The following is a 12495-nucleotide window of genomic DNA, read 5'->3' as shown; positions in this document are numbered from 1 at the left end:
TCTAGAGACTTGACATAAAGGTCTAGAGACTTGACATAAAGACCTAGAGACTTGACATAAAGGTCTACAGACTTGACATAAAGGTCTAGAGACTTGACATAAAGACCTAGCGACTTGACATAAAGGTCTACAGACTTGACATATAGACCTAGAGACTTGACATAAAGACCTAGAGACTTGACATAAAGACCTAGAGACTTGACATAAAGACCTAGAGACTTGACATAAAGACCTAGAGACTTGACATAAAGGTCTAGAGACTTGACATAAAGGTCTAGAGACTTGACGTAAAGACCTAGAGACTTTACATAAAGGTCTACAGACTTGACATAAAGGTCTAGAGACTTGACATAAAGACCTAGAGACTTGACATAAAGGTCTAGAGACTTGACATAAAGGTCTAGAGACTTGACATAAAGGTCTAGAGACTTGACATAAAGACCTAGAGACTTGACATAAAGGTCTACAGACTTGACATAAAGGTCTAGAGACTTGACATAAAGACCTAGAGACTTGACATAAAGGTCTACAGACTTGACATAAAGACCTAGAGACTTGACATAAAGACCTAGAGACTTGACATAAAGACCTTGAGACTTGACATAAAGACCTTAAGACTTGACATAAAGACCTAGAGACTTGACATAAAGACCTAGAGACTTGAAATAAAGACCTAGAGACTTGACATAAAGACCTAGAGACTTGACATAAAGACCTTGAGACTTGACATAAAGACCTTGAGACTTGACATAAAGACCTAGAGACTTGACATAAAGACCTAGAGACTTGACATAAAGACCTAGAGACTTGACATAAAGACCTAGAGACTTGACATAAAGGTCTAGAGACTTGACATAAAGGTCTACAGACTTGACATAAAGACCTAGAGACTTGAAATAAAGACCTAGAGACTTGACATAAAGACCCAGAGACTTGAAATAAAGACCAAGAGACTTGACATAAAGACCTAGAGACTTGACATAAAGACCTAGAGACTTGAAATAAAGACCTAGAGACTTGACATAAAGACCTTGAGACTTGACATAAAGACCTAGAGACTTGAAATAAAGACCTAGAGACTTGACATAAAGACCTAGAGACTTGAAATAAAGACCTAGAGACTTGACATAAAGACCTAGAGACTTGACATAAAGACCCAGAGACTTGAAATAAAGACCAAGAGACTTGACATAAAGACCTTGAGACTTGACATAAATAAACTTCATCAGGTGCAGAAAACATGACCAAGTTAATTCCAAGAATTAAAAACTTTATTTATGAATGGAGATAAAATAAAGCTTTCCTTGCAGTCTCCAGGAAGACGGAACACCGCCTCAATGATATTTCCTGAAACTACATATAAAACATAAACAAAGACGGAGGTTCGGTAAGTGCCGTGAGGACTTACGAAACAAACTATTCAGTTGTTTGTTCAAAGAACCATTTTGTTCACCTAGAACATTACATATAAACACCAGAATAACATGATAACAAACTCACTAAGTTATTCATTCACTGGGCCTGGTCACTAGGCCACCACTGGACCTGGTCACCAGGCCAACACTGGACCTGGTCACCAGGCCAACACTGGACCTGGTCACCAGGACAACACTGGACCTGGTCACCACGGACCAACACTGGACCTGGTCACCACGGACCAACACTGGACCTGGTCACCAGGCCAACACTGGACCTGGTCACCAGGCCAACACTGGACCTGGTCACCAGGCCAACACTGGACCTGGTCACCAGGACAACACTGGACCTGGTCACCACGGACCAACACTGGACCTGGTCACCAGGCCAACACTGGACCTGGTCACCAGGCCAACACTGGACCTGGTCACCAGGCCAACACTGGACCCGGTCACCAGGCCAACACTGAACTCGGTCACCAGGCCAACACTGGACCTGGTCACCAGGCCAACACTGGACCTGGTCACCAGGCCAACACCGGACCTGGTCACCAGGCCAACACTGGACCTGGTCACCAGGCCAACACTGGACCTGGTCACCAGGCCAACACTGGACCTGGTCACCAAAGCTCTTTCAAGTTCACTCGAGGTAAAATCAGACATTTTCTTTCTTCAAATGTTAATGTATGTTTATACTCCTGGTTATATCTCCTGTTAAACAGGATATATTCCTGTCCAAATGCTACACAATAGGAAGTTCTCCCCCCCCCTCATGTTCGAACAGATTTCACGTGTCCCAAAATCTTGTTTCATAAAGTGTTTCTCGCATCTCGCGCCAGCGAGTCCAACCACTTGGGCTGGACGGTAGAGACGCTTTCGCCTCATGCAGGTCGGCGTTCAATCCCTGACCGTCCACCAAGTAGTTGGGACACCATTCCTTCCCTCCGTCTGTTACGAACCCGATTCCATCGTCGGAGCATGGAGCAGCGACGTCAACGCCATCTGGGAATCCGCTCTCGAAACCCCCACAAATTGGACGACGCCATCTAGTGGTGGCAGGAAGATACCAGCAAGAGGCGCTAGATTCCTGTCATGGTCAGCTCGAGAGGTAGCTGGTGCTGACTTCTGGTGAGGTGGCGTCTAGAAAATCAGCGCCATCTATTGTGGGAGGAGTTGTATGTCTATGTCAGAGTACGTAAGTGGTGTTTCCTAGTGTCCCATGTACTGACCAGTGTACTGATGACGTGTCTGTATCCACAGAGTCGACGTAGGGCTGCAGTGGTACGAGGACAGTCAGCCTACCCAGGGCAGCCATTATCTCTCTACTCCATTCTGCTTTACGGAAGCAGTGAGCCGCCGCCGGAGAAGAACTGTGTAGTGTTCTACTGTCTGCCTGTGAAGTGGCAGTGACAGAATTCGGTGTATCCCGGGACTGGCTAGAGGAAGAGACGACTGACAGTGAGGTGCTACGGAGGAGTGTAACTAGATAGTTGCAAGAAGCTCTTGTCAGGGGTTCGCTACCCTTGTATTTGTTCGTGTAGAGGTCCAGCAGCGCGAGGCTGATGTTCTCTGCCAGCACCAGGCTGGAGAGTGATTGTGGGCGTTCACAAGGAGCACCTAGTGAGACTGTGTATAGGCTGGCCCGTGGCTAGGGTAGAGTCGTGGGTGTTTCCCAGTACTGGTTGAGGACGGTACTGTGTGTTGAGGAAACACGGAAGCTGACAAGACTGCATCGCTTGAGCATCGAGGAGCGCTTAGTGTCCTATTAGAGCGACACTTGTGTATATATATATCAGTGTAGTAATACTTCGTTTATGATTTTATATATGAGGTGATGGGAAAGTGATTATATGTGAATATATTGATAATTGATGAAGTGTCGTATTCAATGCAACTCCCCCATTGTGTTTTACTTGCATTACCAAGCTCACTCCTTGATAGCCACTACTAACTTTGGGTTGGATACCGGAACTTTAGTTCCTCTAGCAAAGAACCCGGTTGCGACCCATTGTGGTCATCCCAAATCCTTATCCTGACCCCTTCCCAGTGCTATATACTAGTAGTGGCTTGGTGCTTTTCCCCTGATAATTCCCTCCCTCCCTCTCCCCAGCGACGCTGCATTTCATTATTAATTTCTTTCAACAACCGGCTGTCTGATCTCTATTACCAGCTTGTGAAAAAGTTATTTCATTATTCGTTTAATATGCTTCTTGGCGGCGGATATTTGTAACGCGTTTGACGATAGAATATTAATGATAATAATTTACTCTAGATGTTTTCAGACACAACATTTTCTGTTTATCATTGGTTGTTCATGAAAATTTGGGAAGGAAGCTTCGAAATTTTGCTTCGGAAGAATATTTTTGAACCTATACTGAGTGTGACACAGTGTAAAAAGTTCAACTTAGCGTCATCAGCGGCAGAACGAAAGGGAGGGAACGGGCTAGTGAGATCCAGCATTCTGACTGGCTGACCGAGATGGTGAGTGGGACAGTTAACTGGCCGTACCTAGCGTGCTACTATCATATATATATGAATGAACGTTTATATATATGTGGCTGGCTATTAATATATATGACTGGCTATTGATATATGACTGACTCTTGTGGATGTGTTTATTGTTCAAGTTCTCCTACGTTTAGGAACAGATATCCAGTGATATCTTACTGTCGCAATATCTGTCAAATATGTGTCACTGTGTGGACCAAATACCTGACCATGGGGGAGGGGGGCGCTGCCCTTACTGATGACCCCAACAGGCCACCGGCATTATGCTGCCATGTACCTGAACATTTCAGCATAGTTGGAGCATACTAAGCTTTGTTAATACAATGCTTCAAACGTCAGTCACAAACCTCACTGTGAATAATTCATTTCAAGAGTTTGAGATTTTTCAAACAATATATCAATCGTATTCAGTCCTAAATATGAGTAAAGTTCATTTGAAAATAAATGGGTTATGTTCATGAAAGTCCAATATCATCTCATTTTACGTGCAAGTCCAATATCATGTTCTCTTACGTGTAAGTGCAATATCATGTTCTCTTACGTACAAGTCCAACACGTTAGTTTCATGACCTGTTTGAAAACTTCACCTGTAAATTCCTGATTAATGAATACTGACTAATACTAAAATTATTATAAGTATGATTAACATTACACAGATCTGAGAGAGATCCTTGCTAATATATCTGAACAGGAAAGGCTTAATATAATATTTTCCAAAAAAGTTAAATATTCCTGTCTTAGCTTAAGAGTATTATCAGTCAGCTCTGATATCTTGTATTTAGTTGTCAATGTCTCTCAATACACTGAGGAATACTGATCCGGAATGTCCTAATTACCATTGATGAGATAACAAGAACTTTAGAAGTTCTATAGAAGAGACCCTATAGTTTCCTATGCTCATAATACTTCAAGAAATTAATTTGAATGAAAACATTCACAGACTATTATCTGAAGGCAATTGGTGTTTGTGGAGGTTGAGTGATCGTTGATGGATCCTTGTTGTTTGTGCATTGTTAAACATTCTGAAAGATGTTTCTGTCTTACCAATATATCGAGATCATTGAATTCTTCTCTTTCATAGTTGTTTTGTTTGGTGTCGGAACACAATCATCGTGTTCGCGAGCACAATGGCTGTGTTCTGATTCCTGTAGTGTCTCGAGACCTGAAATTACTTTACAGTGCAGGTTTGGTCACTATTCTCTCGTTATAATCTTTCCGGACACTGGACCTGCCGGCCGACAGGTCGGGTCGACAGGTTCAACGACCCGTTTTGCGGGTCGTTGAAATCAAGTTCCCGTGAAAACTTTCAGTAGGTGGGATTATTGAACATTCCCATAGTGTTCATTATGGAATGGTACAAAAAACAGAAGCCTGGATTCCGTGTGATCATCAGCCAGAGACAAGCACCCACACGCAAGCTGGTGTCAGTCTGCAGTAAAGTGTATATGAAGTCTGCTGACCTGTAACTTTCCGGGAGACTCAGACCACCAATAAGAGCGAAGCCTGGGGGGACACGGGTTACTGCTTGGTGCCAAGAGGCTCAGAGAGACTTTTAAATGTTGAATATGCACTTTAAGTTCTTGAAGAAGTTGGGGCAAGAACTTGGTAGACAAACCAGTGACTAAAGAGCAGCCAATGTCATGTTCCAGCGCCTCAGTGTCGTGATCCAGAGAGGGAATGCCTGCTGGATCGTGAGTACGCTCCCCACCCTTGCAGAAGATGAGCTGGTGTCAACACTGATTATTTTCTAAATTACTTTTTATAACAACCTGACTCACAATGATGAAAAATCACTTTACAAAATGTTGATATGACAAATTGTAAATAAATACAAAAGGAACCCAAAAACCGCGACCTACTTAGACGTAACTCAATAAGAACACTTTAAAATAAATTAATAACATTATAAATTGAGATATCTTATTTTACCCTGACGAAATTAAAAAAAAAACTCTGTGGACAGCTATAGGGCTGATGGTCCAGGCTTTGGAACATATTGAACCGCGCTAATTAAAGTCCATTTATACCAGAGGTAATTTGGCTCTCTTGGATGGAATTTGCATTATTAAAGTAAGAGTCTGCATTAATTACTCTGAATTCAGCACTATGATGTCAGTATTGTGGCAGAGGACCACTCTAGATCACCTTAATCTGCTCTCTGATATATTTGTTCTATCTTCGATCGTTTTATAGGCATAGGAATCACATACTTAGACGAGGGTCAGTTCTTAAAGGGTTAGACCGGAAGTGTCAGGATGGAGAGTGAGAAGCATCAGTACAGTGTTCTCAACCTTCACCCAATACAATGTTGGAAAGTCAAGTGTTATGTTGAGATTCGTATAATTTTCAATATAATAGGTTTTGTTATATTTAGAGGTTATTTCATGTAGCTTCGATATTTCTTAAGGAAATTGATTTCTTTCAGAATTTTATTACAGTAAACAACCAAAGTGCATTTTTTAATTATCAGGGGAAAGTGCCAAGCCAGTCCGACTTTATAGTGCTTGCAAAAGGTCAAGATAAAGATTTAGAATGGGACGCGGAGAAGAAATGGTGCCCAACCCCTTGGACGGTCGGGGACTGAGCGCCGACCTGCAGGAAGCAAGACCGTCGCTCTACCATCCACCCCAAGTGGCTGGGTAACCAAAGTGCAAGTTACAGCGTTCCTCTGTTATATAATCATTATAGATCATAGAGATACTACTTACACCCACAGTCTTAACTCCTGTACTGTGTAAGTGCACTGTGGACCTGCTGGGTATAGGCTGTGGACCTGCTGGGTATAGGCTGTGGACCTGCTGGGTATAGGCTGTGGACCTGCTGGGTATAGGCTGTGGACCTGCTGGGTATAGGCTGTGGACCTGCTGGGTATAGGCTGTGGACCTGCTGGGTATAGGCTGTGGACCTGCTGGGTATAGGCTGTGGACCTGCTGGGTATAGGCTGTGGACCTGCTGGGTATAGCCTGTGGACCTGCTGGGTATAGGCTGTGGACCTGCTGGGTATAGGCTGTGGACCTGCTGGGTATAGGCTGTGGACCTGCTGGGTATAGGCTGTGGACCAGCTGGGTATAGGCTGTGGACCTGCTGGGTATAGGCTGTGGACCAGCTGGGTATAGGCTGTGGACCTGCTGGGTATAGGCTGTGGACCTGCTGGGTATAGGCTGTGGACCTGCTGGGTATAGGCTGTGGACCTGCTGGGTATAGGTTGTGGACCTGCTGGGTATAGGCTGTGGACCAGCTGGGTATAGGCTGTGGACCTGCTGGGTATAGGCTGTGGACCTGCTGGGTATAGGCTGTGGACCTGCTGGGTATAGGCTGTGGACCTGCTGGGTATAGGCTGTGGACCTGCTGGGTATAGGCTGTGGACCTGCTGGGTATAGGCTGTGGACCTGCTGGGTATAGGCTGTGGACCTGCTGGGTATAGGCTGTGGACCTGCTGGGTATAGGCTGTGGAACTGCTGGGTATAGGTTGTGGACCTGCTGGGTATAGGTTGTTGACCTGCTGGGTATAGCCTGTGGACCTGCTGGGTATAAGGCTGTGGACCTGCTGGGTATATCCTGTGGACCTGCTGGGTATAACCTGTGGACCTGCTGGGTATAGCCTGTGGACCTGCTGGGTATAGGCTGTGGACCTGCTGGGTATAGGCTGTGGACCTGCTGAGTATAGGTTGTGGACCAGCTGGGTATAGGCTGTGGACCTGCTGGGTATAGGTTGTGGACCTGCTGGGTATAGGCTGTGGACCTGCTGAGTATAGGTTGTGGACCAGCTGGGTATAGGCTGTGGACCTGCTGGGTATAGGCTGTGGACCTGCTGGGTATAGGTTGTGGACCTGCTGGGTATAGGTTGTGGACCTGCTGGGTATAGGTTGTGGACCTGCTGGGTATAGGCTGTGGACCTGCTGGGTATAGGCTGTGGACCTGCTGGGTATAGGCTGTGGACCTGCTGGGTATAGGCTGTGGACCTGCTGGGTATAGGCTGTGGACCTGCTGGGTATAGGCTGTGGACCTGCTGGGTATAGGCTGTGGACCTGCTGGGTATATCCTTTGGACCTGCTGGGTATATCCTTTGGACCTGCTGGGTATAGGTTGTGGACCTGCTGGGTATAGGCTGTGGACCTGCTGGGTATAGGCTGTGGAACTGCTGGGTATAGGTTGTGGACCTGCTGGGTATAGGTTGTTGACCTGCTGGGTATAGCCTGTGGACCTGCTGGGTATAAGGCTGTGGACCTGCTGGGTATATCCTGTGGACCTGCTGGGTATAACCTGTGGACCTGCTGGGTATAGCCTGTGGACCTGCTGGGTATAGGCTGTGGACCTGCTGGGTATAGGCTGTGGACCTGCTGAGTATAGGTTGTGGACCAGCTGGGTATAGGCTGTGGACCTGCTGGGTATAGGTTGTGGACCTGCTGGGTATAGGTTGTGGACCTGTTGGGTATAGGTTGTGGACCTGCTGGGTATAGGCTGTGGACCTGCTAGGTATAGGCTGTGGACCTGCTGGGTATAGGCTGTGGACCTGCTGGGTATAGGCTGTGGACCTGCTGGGTATAGGCTGTGGACCTGCTGGGTATAGGCTGTGGACCTGCTGGGTATAGGCTGTGCTGAGCCTGGTCAAACTCTTTGTTCTCTGCTTCACATAATCTTTATACCTTGTTTACCTGATCATAATTTGTACATTATATTGTACCTGGTCAAAACCATTATCCTATGGTCTACCTGGTCATAATGTTTGTGTCGTGTATTGTACCTGGACCTAACCCTTGGCCCGTACTATACCTGGACATAACCCTTGGCCAGTACTCTACCTGGACATAACCCTTGGCCAGTACTCTACCTGGACATAACCCTTGGCCAGTACTCTACCTGGACATAACCCTTGGCCAGTACTCTACCTGGACATAACCCTTGGCCAGTACTCTACCTGGACATAACCCTTGGCCAGTACTCTACCTGGACATAACCCTTGGCCAGTACTCTACCTGGACATAACCCTTGGCCAGTACTCTACCTGGACATAACCCTTGGCCAGTACTCTACCTGGACATAACCCTTGGCCAGTACTCTACCTGGACATAACCCTTGGCCAGTACTCTACCTGGACATAACCCTTGGCCAGTACTCTACCTGGACATAACCCTTGGCCCGTACTCTACCTGGACATAACCCTTGGCCAGTACTCTACCTGGACATAACCCTTGGCCAGTACTCTACCTGGACATAACCCTTGGCCAGTACTCTCCCTGGACATAACCCTTGGCCCGTGTTGCACCAGTTCACATACCTGGGACTCAGAATATTATACACGGCCGACCTGCGCGGCTCGCCATCAACTCTGACAACTGCCAGATTGATCTCTGGTATATTGCTTCCCCCCTGACTGTCTCACCCGGGACACGGCGGGCTGGGTAAAGGTGTGAGAGAGAGAGAGAGAGAGAGAGAGAGAGAGAGAGAGAGAGAGAGAGAGAGAGAGAGAGAGAGAGAGAGAGAGAGAGAGAGAGAGAGAGAGAGAGAGGGAGAGAGTGAGAGAGTGAGAGAGTGAGAGAGTGAGAGAGAGAGAGAGAGAGAGAGAGAGAGAGAGAGAGAGAGAGAGAGAGAGAGAGAGAGAGAGAGAGAGAGAGAGAGAGAGAGAGAGAGAGAGGGAGAGAGAGAGGGAGAGAGAGAGAGAGAGAGAGAGAGAGAGAGAGAGAGAGAGAGAGAGAGAGAGAGAGAGAGAGAGAGAGAGAGAGAGAGAGAGAGAGAGAGAGAGAGAGAGAGAGATGGATGCTTCACCTTATCACGATCACATAACTTGACTCCCTTACGAAGCCCAAGGAATGCGAGGCTTCCTAATAAGTATCACTTTTCAACAACATTCCATTAGTTTCAACATTCCATTCCATTATCAACATTTCATTAGTTAGCCAACAACAAACAAAAAAGTTTTCTTAATCACCTAGTGAAAACCAAATGATTAAATCTTGATCACGTTGATTGCAGAACAGTTGCTAACGCTCAACAAGTATTTGTCTTCAATGTTCATGAGAGAGTAATGTGGGTAACGAAACAATCTTTAATATCCAAAAAAAGGCTTTGATAACTTTTCCCATCAAAGAATTCTTTCACAAGTAAAGTGTATTGTCTTAAAGTTTAACGAGAGCGGTGAGTGAGATGGCGGGAAAGTTGTCCATGAGGCTGTAAACTTTGGAGAGCCTCTACAGTTGTAAACTATGGAGAGCCTCTACAGCTGTAAACTATGGAGAGCCTCTACAGCTGTAAACTATGGAGAGCCTCTACAGCTGTAAACTATGGAGAGCCTCTACAGCTGTAAACTATGGAGAGCCTCTACAGCTGTAAACTATGGAGAGCCTCTACAGCTGTAAACTATGGAGAGCCTCTACAGCTGTAAACTATGGAGAGCCTCTACAGCTGTAAACTATGGAGAGCCTCTACAGCTGTAAACTATGGAGAGCCTCTACAGCTGTAAACTATGGAGAGCCTCTACAGCTGTAAACTATGGAGAGCCTCTACAGCTGTAAACTATGGAGAGCCTCTACAGCTGTAAACTATGGAGAGCCTCTACAGCTGTAAACTATGGAGAGCCTCTACAGCTGTAAACTATGGAGAGCCTCTACAGCTGTAAACTATGGAGAGCCTCTACAGCTGTAAACTATGGAGAGCCTCTACAGCTGTAAACTATGGAGAGCCTCTACAGCTGTAAACTATGGAGAGCCTCTACAGCTGTAAACTATGGAGAGCCTCTACAGCTGTAAACTATGGAGAGCCTCTACAGCTGTAAACTATGGAGAGCCTCTACAGCTGTAAACTATGGAGAGCCTCTACAGCTGTAAACTATGGAGAGCCTCTACAGCTGTAAACTATGGAGAGCCTCTACAGCTGTAAACTATGGAGAGCCTCTACAGCTGTAAACTATGGAGAGCCTCTACAGCTGTAAACTATGGAGAGCCTCTACAGCTGTAAACTATGGAGAGCCTCTACAGCTGTAAACTATGGAGAGCCTCTACAGCTGTAAACTATGGAGAGCCTCTACAGCTGTAAACTATGGAGAGCCTCTACAGCTGTAAACTATGGAGAGCCTCTACAGCTGTAAACTATGGAGAGCCTCTACAGCTGTAAACTATGGAGAGCCTCTACAGCTGCAAACTATGGAGAGCCTCTACAGCTGCAAACTATGGAGAGCCTCTACAGCTGTAAACTATGGAGAGCCTCTACAGCTGTAAACTATGGAGAGCCTCTACAGCTGTAAACTATGGAGAGCCTCTACAGCTGCAAACTATGGAGAGCCTCTACAGCTGCAAACTATGGAGAGCCTCTACAGCTGTAAACTATGGAGAGCCTCTACAGCTGTAAACTATGGAGAGCCTCTACAGCTGTAAACTATGGAGAGCCTCTACAGCTGCAAACTATGGAGAGCCTCTACAGCTGTAAACTATGGAGAGCCTCTACAGCTGTAAACTATGGAGAGCCTCTACAGCTGTAAACTATGGAGAGCCTCTACAGCTGTAAACTATGGAGAGCCTCTACAGCTGTAAACTATGGAGAGCCTCTACAGCTGTAAACTATGGAGAGCCTCTACAGCTGTAAACTATGGAGAGCCTCTACAGCTGTAAACTATGGAGAGCCTCTACACCTGTAAACTATGGAGAGCCTCTACACCTGTAAACTATGGAGAGCCTCTACACCTGTAAACTATGGAGAGCCTCTACAGCTGTAAACTATGGAGAGCCTCAACAGCTGTAAACTATGGAGAGCCTCTACACCTGTAAACTATGGAGAGCCTCTACAGCTGTAAACTATGGAGAGCCTCTACAGCTGTAAACTATGGAGAGCCTCTACAGCTGTAAACTATGGAGAGCCTCTACAGCTGTAAACTATGGAGAGCCTCTACAGCTGTAAACTATGGAGAGCCTCTACAGCTGTAAACTATGGAGAGCCTCTACAGCTGTAAACTATGGAGAGCCTCTACAGCTGTAAACTATGGAGAGCCTCTACAGCTGTAAACTATGGAGAGCCTCTACAGCTGTAAACTATGGAGAGCCTCTACAGCTGTAAACTATGGAGAGCCTCTACAGCTGTAAACTATGGAGAGCCTCTACAGCTGTAAACTATGGAGAGCCTCTACAGCTGTAAACTATGGAGAGCCTCTACAGCTGTAAACTATGGAGAGCCTCTACAGCTGTAAACTATGGAGAGCCTCTACAGCTGTAAACTATGGAGAGCCTCTACAGCTGTAAACTATGGAGAGCCTCTACAGCTGTAAACTATGGAGAGCCTCTACAGCTGTAAACTATGGAGAGCCTCTACAGCTGTAAACTATGGAGAGCCTCTACAGCTGTAAACTATGGAGAGCCTCTACAGCTGTAAACTATGGAGAGCCTCTACAGCTGTAAACTATGGAGAGCCTCTACAGCTGTAAACTATGGAGAGCCTCTACAGCTGTAAACTATGGAGAGCCTCTACAGCTGTAAACTATGGAGAGCCTCTACAGCTGTAAACTATGGAGAGCCTCTACAGCTGTAAACTATCGAGAGCCTCTACAGCTGTAAACTATGGAGAGCCTCTACAGCTGTAAACTATG

The 12495-nt window shown here is 46.0% G+C and overlaps 1 protein-coding gene across 1 annotated transcript in view; it reads right to left on the bottom strand.

The window, feature by feature from the left end:
- Positions 1-12495, bottom strand: part of LOC138368861 (uncharacterized) — a 58809-nt gene that overhangs the window by 33436 nt on the left and 12878 nt on the right. The window contains exon 3 of the mRNA XM_069331574.1: positions 44-400. Coding sequence (XP_069187675.1) covers positions 44-400 — 357 coding nt within the window. The remainder of the gene's footprint in view (positions 1-43; positions 401-12495) is intronic.

Source organism: Procambarus clarkii, chromosome 3 (genome assembly GCF_040958095.1).
Source record: "Procambarus clarkii isolate CNS0578487 chromosome 3, FALCON_Pclarkii_2.0, whole genome shotgun sequence".
Classification (NCBI taxonomy): Eukaryota; Metazoa; Arthropoda; class Malacostraca; order Decapoda; family Cambaridae; genus Procambarus; species Procambarus clarkii.
Note: the sequence above shows the minus strand (reverse complement) of the source record. Positions and strands in the feature narration are given on the sequence as shown.